Source organism: Zalophus californianus, chromosome 12, assembly GCF_009762305.2.
Source record: "Zalophus californianus isolate mZalCal1 chromosome 12, mZalCal1.pri.v2, whole genome shotgun sequence".
In the NCBI taxonomy this organism is placed as follows: domain Eukaryota; kingdom Metazoa; phylum Chordata; class Mammalia; order Carnivora; family Otariidae; genus Zalophus; species Zalophus californianus.
This window is the reverse complement of record NC_045606.1, coordinates 61,854,612-61,868,251: the sequence shown is the minus strand read 5'-3', so window position 1 is coordinate 61,868,251 and position 13,640 is coordinate 61,854,612. Positions and strand designations below refer to the sequence as shown.

General features: G+C 39.5%; 1 protein-coding gene across 8 annotated transcripts in view; it reads left to right on the top strand.

Annotated features, from left to right (window-relative positions):
* The window catches only part of PDE1C (phosphodiesterase 1C), a 537,291-nt gene that overhangs the window by 474,817 nt on the left and 48,834 nt on the right, over positions 1 to 13,640 (top strand). For all 8 annotated transcript variants that reach the window (XM_027575051.2, XM_027575055.2, XM_027575054.2 and 5 more), the window contains 2 exons: positions 4,596 to 4,826; positions 10,963 to 11,040. In XM_027575051.2, the coding sequence (XP_027430852.1) occupies positions 4,596 to 4,826; positions 10,963 to 11,040 (309 nt within the window). The remainder of the gene's footprint in view (positions 1 to 4,595; positions 4,827 to 10,962; positions 11,041 to 13,640) is intronic.

Genomic DNA, 13,640 nt, shown 5'->3' with positions numbered 1-13,640 from the left:
TTGTCATATGCCTTTTAATTTTTTGTCATATGCTTTTTAATTATGTTCTTTTTTTTTGATAAGTATAGTCACCATCTGTCAACATACAACATTATTATAGTATTATTGAGTATCTTTCCTATGCTGTAGTTTTTATCTCCATGATTATTTTGTAACTGGAAGTTTGTACCTTTTAATCCCCTTTATCTATTTTGCCTATCTCCCTACCTACTAGCTAGCTTTGTAAACGGTCTTTTTAAATATATCCTGTTTTGGGGGTGCCTGGGTGGCTCAGATGGTTAAGTGTCTGCCTTGGGCTCGGGTCATAATCTCCAGGTCCTGGGATTAGCCCCATGTTGGGCTCCCAGCTCAGCAGAGAGTCTGCTTCTCCCTCTCCCTCTTCCTCTTCCCCTCCTTGTGCTCTCTCTCTCTCAAATGAATAAATATAAAATCTTAAAATAAAAAATAAATAAATGCATCCTATTTTTATTTTACCAGAGATTACCTTTTCATTTTTGTGCCTATCAATGTAAATATGAAATGGTATATAATGACACTCTTTGCAAATGTTGAGATATTTATTGAATTTTTATTTATTTCCTCCATAATTGCTCAGTTTTTGTTGAACTACCATGAGATCTGTAATCTAAGTGATTATAAGTAAATTGTTATTTTATAATTAACGTAAACTTAATATTACTTTTAATATTTCCTTCAAGTTTTATATCTTGCTTAACAACAATTATTTTATTTAACACTAAGATTTACTAGTTTTATTGAACATCATTTATATATTTTCCTCAATCTTGAGGTTCTAATACTGGTTGAGTTTTTCTCCCAGCTGGAGCACTTCTTGGCTTCCATTTTAGAAAGATCCTGTGTGAACACCTTCTGGATCCTTAGATATATAGAAGTATTTTTTTGTTGCTTTTGTATATAAGAGTTAACTATTCAAAATTCATATAGTATTTTAGTCAGTTTCTCTCCTTTTCTTTCTCTCTCTCTGTAGGTAGTTTAAGTAGGCAATTCAGAAAATGATATCAAGGGATAACTGGTTCTATGACATTTTTAACCAAGAGACTATAAACCATTATTCAGAAAGGGAAACTGAATGAAGAAATCAATGTATTTCTCCCAGAATGCATAGGCATTCAGTGTGGGATAGAACCAGCTCTCAAGAGCAATGAAAATTATGGATCATGAAGGCTCTGTTCTGCGTTGCTCTCTCTTAACTCATTAGTTGCTTGTTTGGGCCATGTTCATTGTAAGTCAAATCACTACAGATAGTCTGAAACGGGAAGTAAAAGGAAATGGAATTGAACTATGACATTTCCTTTCTACTAGTCTAGAAGCCTACGAGTACCAGGGATGCTAAAACTAAGAGCTGAAAAGTTAATTCTATATATATTATCCTCAGAACCTTGTAGCACATACAAATTAATTGTGCACTTGCCCACTTTTTCTTTGTAAGAAAGGTTTATGTATATTAATAATTTCACCCTGAAAATATGTGGCACAAACATACCTCCTGTCAATATTTTTTCTTATTTACATGTCTGCTTGTTTTTGTCTATTTATTTTGAGTAGTATCATTGGGTGCTGGTGGCTGGTCACCCTAATATCAGATATTTCAAAGAATCAAGGAGAGAGCAAGTAGAGAAGTTGAACATTGCAGAGCCACCTGCTGGAACACAATTGCCAAAGGGAAAGGAGTCATATAGTGGGGCAGGCTCACCTAGGATTTGATTATGATGTCATAAGAGCTACCATTCATTAATTCAAACATTAATTGCCTGCTGTCAGCAGTAGTTGAGCAAAAACAGATTTGTTTCTAAAATGTACCTTCTCCCAGTTTTTTTTTTTTTTGCTAGATTTTCCATAGAAAATTGTTCTGACTCAGTTGTCAAATGAATTTTTCTTGCTCAGATAATATTTTTTGCCCTTCTGTAGCAAACCAGAATTTAACACCTTCAGTTTTTATCAGTTACTTTTAACTTGTGGATATTTTGAATGTTGAAAGTTTGCCACAGATACAGTAGGGATTCTGTCAGGGGACCATGAATTATTTAACCTGGTACCTGAGTATGAATGAAAATTCTCTTCCCCCTCTTTTCTCTCTGTGTAGTGAGTACAGTCATCTTTTTACTCTCCTGTATTAGTGGTTAAGGAAACCACCATTTGTCAAATGGCTAACTCTTCCACGATAGGACTTTAGACTTTATACACTTTCTGTATTTTACACAGGCCTGGATTACAGATGATGGAATATGTACAAGTCAGGTTCATTGGCAGATACGGGGAATCATACCCATTGTGCACAGTTTCATTTAGTTAACAGATACTCCATTCATATCTGCTATGCGCCAGGTGCTGTACCAAGCCCTGGAATTCACTGATGGAGATGACATTTGACCTCTGTCCTCAGGGCACTATGGGAGGATGAGAGGAAGTCTGGGTGAACATTCCAGGGGGCCTTCTGTGACCCTGTAGTCTACTGAGAATGCCATGTCAACATCTGCAAGGGCATTCTTTTACTCTTTAGTTGTACCTTTCTGTAGAAGTCAGAAGACAGATTATACTCTATATGTGTATAATTAAGTTATTTTGCAAAGAAATCTTTCCTTACTTTTCATTGTAAAGTATAAATGTATCCTACTGGGAAGCAGAATGTCCAGAAATATAGAATGGCAAACATTTAAAATTTAAATCAGTCCTCGTCCATCCTGATTGCATGTTAGAATCATCTGGAGGGCATTTAATCCTATCCTCACCCCTCTCCCTCCAGAATATGATTTAATGTGTCATGGGTGAGGCTAGGGCATTGAATTGGATGGGTTGGATGGATGAATCAATGAAAAGATTAATGAAAACTTCATAATATATTAAGGAGGACATTTGAGCCAGGCAAATGTAGGGGCAGGAAAAGCAAAATGAAGCCAGAGATCAAAGACATCCACAAAATACAATGCTGGAAAGCCCCCACGAACATGTGAACTGGATCAGACTTGGGCTTTGTGCTCTTACGCAGCTAAAACAAAGAGAAGCATAACCACCCGGGTGCCCATTAGATTACAAACTTGTTGTCTATGAAGACTAGCTTTTTCAGGAGCAAGACTAACCAAGGAAAATAAAGAGGACCCTTGATAGTGAAGTGTGGGATACTTTTAACACATCTAGAGAAAAAAAATTCAGTAATTTTTTTTATAATGGATGGCACAACCTGGAAGGTCTTTTGAATCAGTTGGATGTTAAATGGGGAGAGTCTCTCCCGTGAGGGAGGATGGGTTTCTGTTAGGTGTGTGTTATTCCTACAACCCAGTGCCACTTCATTGCCTCCAAGGCCCTGCAAGATCTCAGCTCTGCATGTCCTTGGTCATTTGACCACATCATCCGTCACTAACCTCTTCTAAATCTGCGTGAGCCATATCGACTAACTCAGTATCCCAAGCTCATTCCTCCCTCGTGGCCTTGACATTTTTTATTACTCTGCCTGGAATGTGATTTTCCCTGATTATTTTATGGCCAGCAATTCATCATTAAGAATTTGTCAGATAGCACTTTCTTTACCTCCTGATCTAATGCCACCTCCCTCCGTTATGCTGATCCTGTTCCATCATATTACTTTGCTTTACTTTTACTTTACCTTTTTCACCACCTGAAATTAACTTTGTGACTTGTTTACTTAATAATGGTCTTTTCTGTTCCATTAAGTCTTGCTTGCTGCTACATTCCCAGCGCCTAAAATTGTACTTGATACTATTGCTGCTCAATAAATATTAGTTGAATGAATGAACCAATCTTTTCACGAATGCAATTATGCTATGCTATGCAATTATGCTATGTTTTTGATGAAACACAGAGCGAGACCCTTTCACAGTAAACAGAATTGGAAATAAGGCTGACATCCTCTCATTAAAGGGGATGATGCAGACCAGGGTACCTGCCCAAACTAAAGGCTACCTCTAATCTTGTGGACAGTTTGAAGACCGTGCTTTTTGTAAGGCCTAATTACCCTCCTCCTACTTTTAAATTCACAAACAGTGGCCCTGAAACTGTGGCGATTATTTTTTCCTTTCTGTTTTGTAATCAATTGTTTATGTTTAAACTCCAGAGCCTAAGCAAATCTCCATGAAACTCCAATTTTAACTGTGGCTGTTGGGAGGGTTTTGTAATGTCCCTGAGCCTTGACTTCACACTCGGAAGATAGGGTTATAATAATAGTAGCTACGCCTAAGGCTGTTTTGAGAACGAAAGGAAGTAATCCTTGAAAAGCACTTAGCATAATACCTGGCATAGAGGATACACTCAAGACAAGCTATTGATAATAGATATTGAAAATGCCAATTGTTATATTGGTTTATTAGTTATTATTATCATTATTATTATTATTACTTTCTCCCTGCCCCTTCTTCTCACCCACTATTTTCAGAAATGACATCACCAGGAACCAGTTTTATTGGTTTCCTGAATATACACACTAATCTGACTTGAATTAACCAAAAAGAGACCCCAAGCACTCAGTGCAAATATTTGTTTTTGTTTAAAGAGGCAGTTCTCCTAATAGTGTGACCTCTTTTCATCTTTTCTGTGCTTTTCCTGACTTGCCATGGGCCCAGAGGAGAAGGCCAAGAAGGAAGCAGAGGAAAAAGCTCGCCTGGCTGCAGAGGAGAAGCAAAAAGAAATGGAAGCCAAAAGCCAGACTGAAGAAGCCGCGGCTGGCAAAGCCGAGAAAAAGTCATCTGGGGAAGCTAAGAATCAAGCCAATGGAACGCGCACAAACAAAAGCGACAACCCTTGTGGGAAAAATTCCAAAGCTGAGAAGTCCTCAGAAGAAAAACAACAGAATGGTGAGTACAGTTTCACTGGTGAAAGGCTCTTTTCGGGGTGTTAATGACGCGATGAATGGAAACTGGCAAACAACCACACCTGTGAGGATGGCTCTCAGAGCCGGTGTTTCTGGTCTCCCCAGCTGCTGCTCATCACACCTCACTGGGCCATGGGTTCCATTAGGATCCCATCAAAAGAAGCCAGAGTCTGGCTTAGGCCGTTCTCTCTGGGGAGATTTATACTTTTCAGGCCTTTCCCAGCTGTTCTGGAGACTCTGGCCAGTGCCTGCCTATCCACTGGGGAAATAACTATGACCAATCTCAGCACATTCCTGAGTGTTCATTGCCCAGATGGGTGGATGGAAAGTGTCTTCCATATGCACTGTCCCTCTAGCAGGCAGGGCTGGGGCTCAGGTCTGTATGTCTGTAAGTGAAAAGTATATACGTTAGGGTAACCACCTATCCCATTTGCCTGGGACTGAGGGGTTTCCTGGCATCTAGAGCTTTAGATTTTTTTTAAATTATTTATTTACTTAGTTGACAGAGAGAGATAGCAAGAGAGGGAACACAAGCAGGGGAGTGGGAGAGGGAGAAGCAGGCTTCCCGCCGAGCAGGGAGCCCGATGCGGGGCTCGATCCCAGGACCCCGGGATCATGATCTGAGCCGAAGGCAGACGCTTGGTGACTAAGCCACCCAGGCGCCCCTAGAGCTTTAGATTTTTAAAACCAGAAATGTACCAGGCAAACCCAGATGATCTGGTCACCACCTTAAATGCACTGTGCTTGGCACTGAGAATTTAGAAAGGCCACAGGAAGTCCACAATCTCATAGAGACATGGGCATCCTTAGAAATAATTCTGAGCAAGTAACAGTCATGGCAAGGCAGCTAAATTTAGCTCAAGGATCATGTCAAAAAAGAGACATTAGCTTTGTTGCATCTGGGGCTCGTGGAATGGAGAAATGTCAAGAAAGCGTCAGCAGGTGGTGGCGCCTGAGCTCTGTTTTCAATGCTGAACTTCGCTGGTTAGATGGGGAATAGGGACTTCTTCACCAGAGGAACAAGATGAGCTGAGGCACAAGGGCATGGAATTTGTTACCTTGTTTAGGGAAGAGCAGTAAGTTCAGAGTCTCTAGAACTTTCAAGTTGTGGCAAGGTAGTTTTGCAGTCTGACAGACCTGGATTCAAGTCACAGCTGTGCCTCTCACTTCTTGGTGGCCTTGGCCAGGTTACTTAATCTTCTGCTGGCTCTGTAAAGTGTGGATAATAATAATACCTGCTCACAGCAGGGCCACTTGTGAGCCTCAATAATGAGAATGATAGCAAAACAATGATGACAATAGAATAACTAGCATTTATTGACTACCCACCAGATGCTCTTTTAAGTCCTCTCTTTACGTGTTTATTCTCTTATCCACCTGGTAGGCCATGCTGTAGCTATTATGTATGCTACATAGCCTGAGTAAATGAGGAATATATAAAAGGTGCTTAGCACAACACTCTCCAGTTATTTTTACAGTGAACATATACAACATGTAGAATCAGAAAACAATATTTTAATACATATGATAATGTTAATAACTCATATCATGTTCCAAGAGTTTTGCATGAATTCCCTCAGGTAACCCCATGAGCACCCTAGGAGGTAGAGAAGGCCTTTGTCCACCTTGTCCAGCCCCTCAGCAGCCTGGTTCTGGAGACTGCTCCTAACTAGTTAGCTTTGTATTCAAGTGCATCATTGTCCAGAAAATATGTTCAATTGTATAAGAATTTATGATCTACCTGTTGGAGTTTTTAGAGGGCAGTGCAAAAGACCTCCTCTCATCCCCTCCCAAGGTCAGCACCAACTAAGAGAGAGATACCAGAATCAGAAAGTCAATGGTCAAAATATGAGCTGTACTACAACTGGAGTTGAATTGGAAAATGTGACTTGGTCTGCTGAGCACGTGGGCTTCCTCACACATCTGCCTTGAAGTGAGCTTAGCCAACCAGATACTGGCCAATCAGGCAGGCCTCGGACCTGTCACCTCATTCCCACCCCAGCACCCCAACACCCCAGTAGACTGCTTCTGGAGTGATGCAAAAGGTGTGTGTTTTGTGGAAAACACATTTCAGAGGGGGTTGGGAACTAGAGAAATGGGTGGCTCAACTGAGCTTTGCATTCTCAAACTCCTCCTAGATGAGTCTCTTCTTCTCAAAGGAGGAGTATGGAAGGGCTCCTGAGAGAGGCAAGATGTGTTTCTTCCTGCTTTTTTCTTTTAGGAAATTGGGTTAAAAATGGCTTTCCCTTAATAAAAGTAACATCAATAATATATATTGAATGCTTAATATGCCAGACATTGTACATGAGATTTTACCTACATTAAATCATTTTTAAAAATGCTAACAACTCTGTGAGGTAGATATACTCATTCCCATTTTGCAGATGAGGAAACGGAGACTCAGAAAGGTTACATCACTTGCTTAAGGTCAAGCAACCACGAAGTAGAGATTTCAAGTCAAATTCAGGTCTGAGTCCAAATTCTATGTTTCATAATCAGCACATCCCTACTGTTTACAAGTTTTGGCACTATTGGGGAGAGTAGGAAATCAGAGGAATATTGAGGCTCAGCTAAGGTCCTCAAGAACCTTATGATCTATTCCAGGGGTTAGTGCACTTTTTCTGTAAAGGGCCAGATGGTAAATATTGTAGACTTTGGGAGCCATGCAGTGTCTATTGCAACTGCTTTTAACACTCCTGTTTTAGTGCAAAAGCAGCCACAGATAACATATAAACAAATGGGCATGGCTGAATTCCAATAAAACTTTATTTATAAAAATTCAAGTTTAAATTCTATATAATTTTCAAATGTCATTAAATATACTTCTCTTTTTTCAACCATTTAATAATATAAAAACTATTCTTAGTTTGTGGGCCATATAAGACCAGGCACTGGGACCAAGTTTGGCCCATGGGCCATAGTTTGCCAACCCCTGGTCTGGTCAGGGAGAGAAACCAATGAACATAAACATGCTGGTCATAGAGAAGGTTATAAATTCTATGAGATGGGTATAAATAAATACCCAGAGAGGGCAGAGGTGGCAGGAATCAATTTTGAAGACCATTAGAGGGAGAGCCTGAAAGAAACAAATAGGAGCCCAAGTTTTCAACTAGGCTGTGTTTATTTCCCAAAGTAATCAACAGTCTACCATTTCCCTTAAAAACTAAGTATTAAATGAGCAATGGGAAAAGAAGTCAGTTTTAAGCAATAATAAGAAAGGCTAATGGTGGTTCGGGACTGTGTTACAGCAGCCTAATTAAAATGATTTATAACTGTGCAGAAAGGCTCTTTTGTTTCCCCTGTTTATTGAATAACAGCTCACATCAGCCATTACTCCATATACAACCCATGGGAAATTACCTAATGGATTCTGTTCAAGGAACATCATCAAACAAACATGTGTCACTTTCCCATCATCCTTTTTGTGGTTGCCCAAGGTACTTCCAGGATGGAACCAGAGGACAGTGGTTAATGGGGTTCTAGAGGTGTTCTCATCAGCAACTATGAGATCCCCAGGCTTTGGTCTCCCTCAAGGTACTTCCTCTCTCAGCCTCCCCAACCCTGACTGAAGAAAAGGCAGGCTGCCCGCAGACTGCTGTCTAGCATCCAGCAAATTGAACCTCTCCTGCGACTTCTGGAAGACATCCTGGTCTTGCTGCAGCTGTGCATGAAGCTCTAGTCCAGGGAAATCTGGAAGGCATAAAGTATTGTGCATTAAGGTGTGAAGGCTCATTTAGGAAATAAAGACATTTTTTCTGCAGGGAATGAGTTTGACTACAGGGCTCAAGATCTTTGAGTCCATCTCTGGCATCCTTAAAACAAGAAGGAGCCAGTATTTGGACTGTCTCATGGGACCTCCAAAGGAATCCTCTCTTTGGCCATTGGTGGTGGTAAAGGGTGATGATCATGTCCTTCACTTGAATTCCTCCTGCTTACACCCTGGCTAGAGTTGACCCCTTTTCCCCCTTTTCCCCCTCAATCCCTTCAACCAGTTCATCCCATTTCAGAATTAAGAGTAAGAGGAAACTTGGAGAATTTATTGACTCCAAACTTAGCTTGGGATTTGTCAAATTCCATTGAAAATACTTACTTTGTCAAATACATCACAACCCCAAATGGTCTTGAATTGTCCTTAGGTAACCATTTCTTTATAAATCTGTAGGCCAAAGGCATTTAGAAATGACAGAAGTAAACAGAAGCCTGAAATTGAAAACTTAAGCTTCATAGGGAAGTTGGCAATGTACAGTGGTCGAGAGCTTAGCTTCTAGAATCAGACCCATCTGTGCATATTGTGGTAGACTGCTTTATTTATGCCTTAGGTTCCATAGCCATAAAATGGAGATGGTAGTATGAATTTCATGTCCGTTCTTCACAAGTCATTTGAAACAAAATCACTTTGTGGAAAGATCAGTTGGCCATCTATGCAAAAAACTTGTCAGACGAATGGCTTAAACCAGATCAACGGCTGCCAACTGGAGCAGTTTTGCTGCTGGAAGCACACATGCAAGGTTGTGGGCAGAGGCAGGGCTGGGGTGGTATGTGAACCACTGGCAGGTGGCTGGTGCGCTACATTCAACACAGCTGGACAGACCAGTGTGTGACACAGTGCTGCAGTGAAGCCAAAGGAAAACTCACGCTTGGAAAACATCCTCAGTCATTTGATGAGTTTGTTATTCTGCAAATTGATCACTCAGTGAATTAAACTGTGATGAATTCATCTACTTTCAATCGTAGTACCTTCATAATGGCATTGTTAGAAGAATTTAATGAATGATGCCTACGCTATGCCTGGCACAAAGAAAGCAAAAAAGATAGGACCCTGCTTCCTCCTTCCTGGTTGCAATTATTCTTAGGATCTTCTTGCTTCAAGAAGTACCAGTATTTTAGTTGTAATATATTCTGGGTTTTATGCAGGCTAAAAAAAAAAAAGATGCCATTAGTAAGACTGTAAGAAAAATTTCCAAAACTTGAGAATAAGGCTGGGGGAGTGGATGCCATGTCCTTTCAATGTCACAGTGGCATACTCTTAAAAAGACCTGGCCAGGGATTATTTGATTATCTTAGACAGGGGTCAGCAAGCTTTTTCTGTGCCAGCCCAGCCAGTAACTATTCCTGGTTTTGCGGGTATCTGTTGCAACCATGAAGCGCCTACCACCGCAGCATGAAAGCGGCTGCAGACAGCATGCAAACGAAATGCATATGACTATTTCCAAAGATCGCTGTTTCCACATTGGCCCCTGAGCTACAGGTGGATAACTCCTGCTTTAGGAGAACATGACTGTGTTTAACTTTGTCTTTTACTATTGACTCAAGCCTAGGCCCCGTGAAGTTGTATGCTAACTTACAGATTTTTGACTGTTAGAAGAGATTACCCCCCTACTCACAGGTTATGATTTTATTGCCCTGTAGGACATAACCAATTTTGTTTCTAACACAGCAATCTTATTTTAACAGTTTTCTAAAATGCCTATAAATGCCCATTTCCTTAAATGTCCTTGGCACCCTCCTTACGATCTCTCTGGTTCCTTTGTGAATGAATTAAGTAAGTTTTTGACACGTGTTTATTCTACATCTGTTTGCATAGTGTTTTTTAACATTTACAAATCATATTTTGATAAGCTTGTTACTTAGAATACATTTATAACTCTGTTTTAGAGTTCAGTTGTCATTGCGTGATGTGCCAGATATCAGATTCACTCCCTTAAATACATTTGTCCTTATATTATGTCTGTAAAGTAGCTATTATTATCACCATTTTGCAGATGAGGAAACTGAAGCATATAGAAGTTAAGTAGCTATGAGCTGGCATAATTTACATTTGACCTAAGTTTTTCTGCTCTCTACAGCCCAATAATAAAGCTGAACTGCCTTTCTTGGAAAATAAACATTATTGGCTTAAGTGCAACTTTGTTTAACAGGAACTTTGTCTTAATTTCTGGATTGTAATCTAACTTTTAAGACCTAATATATGGCTTAGAAAGATACATTCAGATATGTACCCCCTCATGACTAAAATTATGCACTTTTTTTCCATCTTTTTACCTTGACAAGTTTAAGACTATTTATAACTTCCCTTTTAGCTGTATACATATGCTGTTTGTCATGTTTATTACTTTCAGGTGACTTGAAAGATGGTAAAAATAAGACAGACAGGAAGGATCAATCTAATGTCGGAAGTGATTCAAAGAAAACAGATGGTAAGAGCATAATTCCCATTATATTTTTCCATAAAATGCGCGATCTAATGCAGGTTTGTTAGAATTACACCTCAAATTGAAATTGTGGTTGTTAATATATTCTTATACCCTAAAAAAACCCTTCACTGCATTTAAGGAGTACTCGATCCCTATTTCAATAATTTACAGATTATCATTGTATCTCTTCCCCTCCACCACCCTTTGCTCCATCACAAACGCCTTCTATACACTCTCTCTTTACCACTTGCCATTTTTTCATTTTCACTTTAAAGTTGCCTCGGACTTGCTGATTGGAATGGGATGGAATATGAGTCTTTGGTTGTGAATTGTGCAGCATAAATGGGAAATGCTCCATGTTTTCAGTTTTCACATTTTCTCTTTTAATGAGGAATTATTGCTTTCAATAAGAACAGAACTCTGCTCAGTGTTATCACTATGTTGGGAGACCCACATATTGGAGAACATCCATAGTTATAAGAATGCAGTTTGGTCAGCAAGAATAAGTCTCAAAGGCAAGTTTTGAAAGGCAATCCCCACCAGACCAGTTAGACTGAACCTACCTTGTGATGTGCTCCATGAACACTGCTTTTACTTTTCACAAAGAGCATTCTACTCTCTCTAAAACCTGAAAGTTCAGATTATATTATCCTTTAGACTTTGTACTATCCTACTGAGAAAACTGTTCTCGCCTTTTACATAAATCTCCTGTTTCAGTTGTAACCTGGGCTTATTCTTTGCGACTCCTTCATACATGTACGTGATATTAAACTGAAAATGCACGTTTCTAGGTAGTGGTTTGTGCTAAGAGCCCCAGACACTCTTTGAATCATACCTCCCTGGAGACTTTGTATTGGATGCTCAGCTGTTCTTTGATAGTTTGGTTTTAATGTCACTGAAGAGCAAATACTGAATATCCAGATTGAGGAGTAAGAAGAAATTCGAACACAACTCCTCCTATTAAAAAGGAAGCAGTGCCTCTAGCTTTCATCTCTAAGCCACTGTGACAGGCTTTCTTTATTCATATGTGTGAAATCAGTTCTCAAGCCTTTTCCTCTAAGCTCATTCAATAATTCACTCCAGGTGTCTTATCACATAATACCTAGGGAACACCCATGTGCAGTTTTTCGCCAAATTGTTTACGCAAATGGAAACCACATACCTACTAAAAATACCCTCCTTGAATGATTGTGACTAAGACATGAGTTACACAGAGACAAAACAGAATTCAAAATGACAGTCATCCTAGCCAGACCCTGTTATGGGTAATTGTTGCCAGATATCATTAAACCCAAGTCAAGTTAACACAAGCCAGAAAATGTACAGTAGAGGAAAATAGTGTTAGATATAAACCCAGCACCTGGACACCTGGCCCATCCTGCATTCAGTGACTAGCCCATCTGAATTTCTACAGCATAAAAGTGCAGAATAAACTAAGTCCCAAATCTTTAACATTGGCTCTTGTTGCATTTTTATATTGTGCTGCAAATATCTGTTATGTTGTTGTCATGTGGGAATTGTGCATTACATTTTATTACCTTCATTAAGCCCTTTTATTTTACCTGTGCCCTTTATAATTGAATTGTCCCCAAGTATTTAAAATAATTAACAGCTTTTTTAAAAGCAGGGTGTGGGAAGGGGTGAAGAGATACTATGTTCTATTGAACAAATAAATGTAAAGCTTCATTATTTGGTGAACAAGATTCTTGATCCCATCAGACAGTGAACAGGATGCAGTAAATAAGGAAGAGACATTTTCTGATGTCTGTTCCTTTTCTCCTCCAAAACTCTAACTTTCCACTGATTCAAATGGGTCTGGTATGTTTATACTAGCAAGTTTACACACAAACTCGCACATGAACAACTTTGTATTTTAATTTCATTGATGGGGTAACATGACATCAGTCGTTCTCACTGCTTTGATATCATAACGACATAGATCACTGGGCTTTAGTTACTTGTGCTATCTTAGCCAAAAATCTTTTCCAGGACTAAAGCTATTCTTGGTGTCATGAAGTAGAAAAGATTTCGATCAGTCTCATTTATCTCTTCACCTTTGGTCATCAAGACTCTCTACTTTAGGAAAAATTTTAAATAATACATGGATCAGTGGGTACATTGATTTTTAAAAGCTGTCTAGTAACAACCACATACATTTTGAACATTTCTTTTTATTAGATCCTATTACATTTGATGACCAGAGGGAGTCAAACTATTTTTAATGCCTCTACCCCTAATACAGCCCCTGGGAACCAGTAGTGACCAGTTCTAATTTTTGAGAAGGAGTATCCAAGCACAGTTCAGTGCCCAGTTGACCAGACCCACTATGGTTTGAAGTTGCAACATTGTACGCATTCAGAAAGAAACCTGATGGAAACAGGACCACAGTTGGTTATTCCCAAACTCCATTGAGCTGAGGCACACACAGAAGGAAGGGGTATGTGCCAAAAGCATAAATTGTATCCTGGCATAGTGAACACATTGCAGTTGTACATTATCTCTGCCAGGCTACTGAGGTACTACTTAGTATCCTGCAGCACTGATTTTTTGAACTGACTTCAAAGAATGAATGTCCTTTGAAACTACCTTGTTTACTCTTAGGG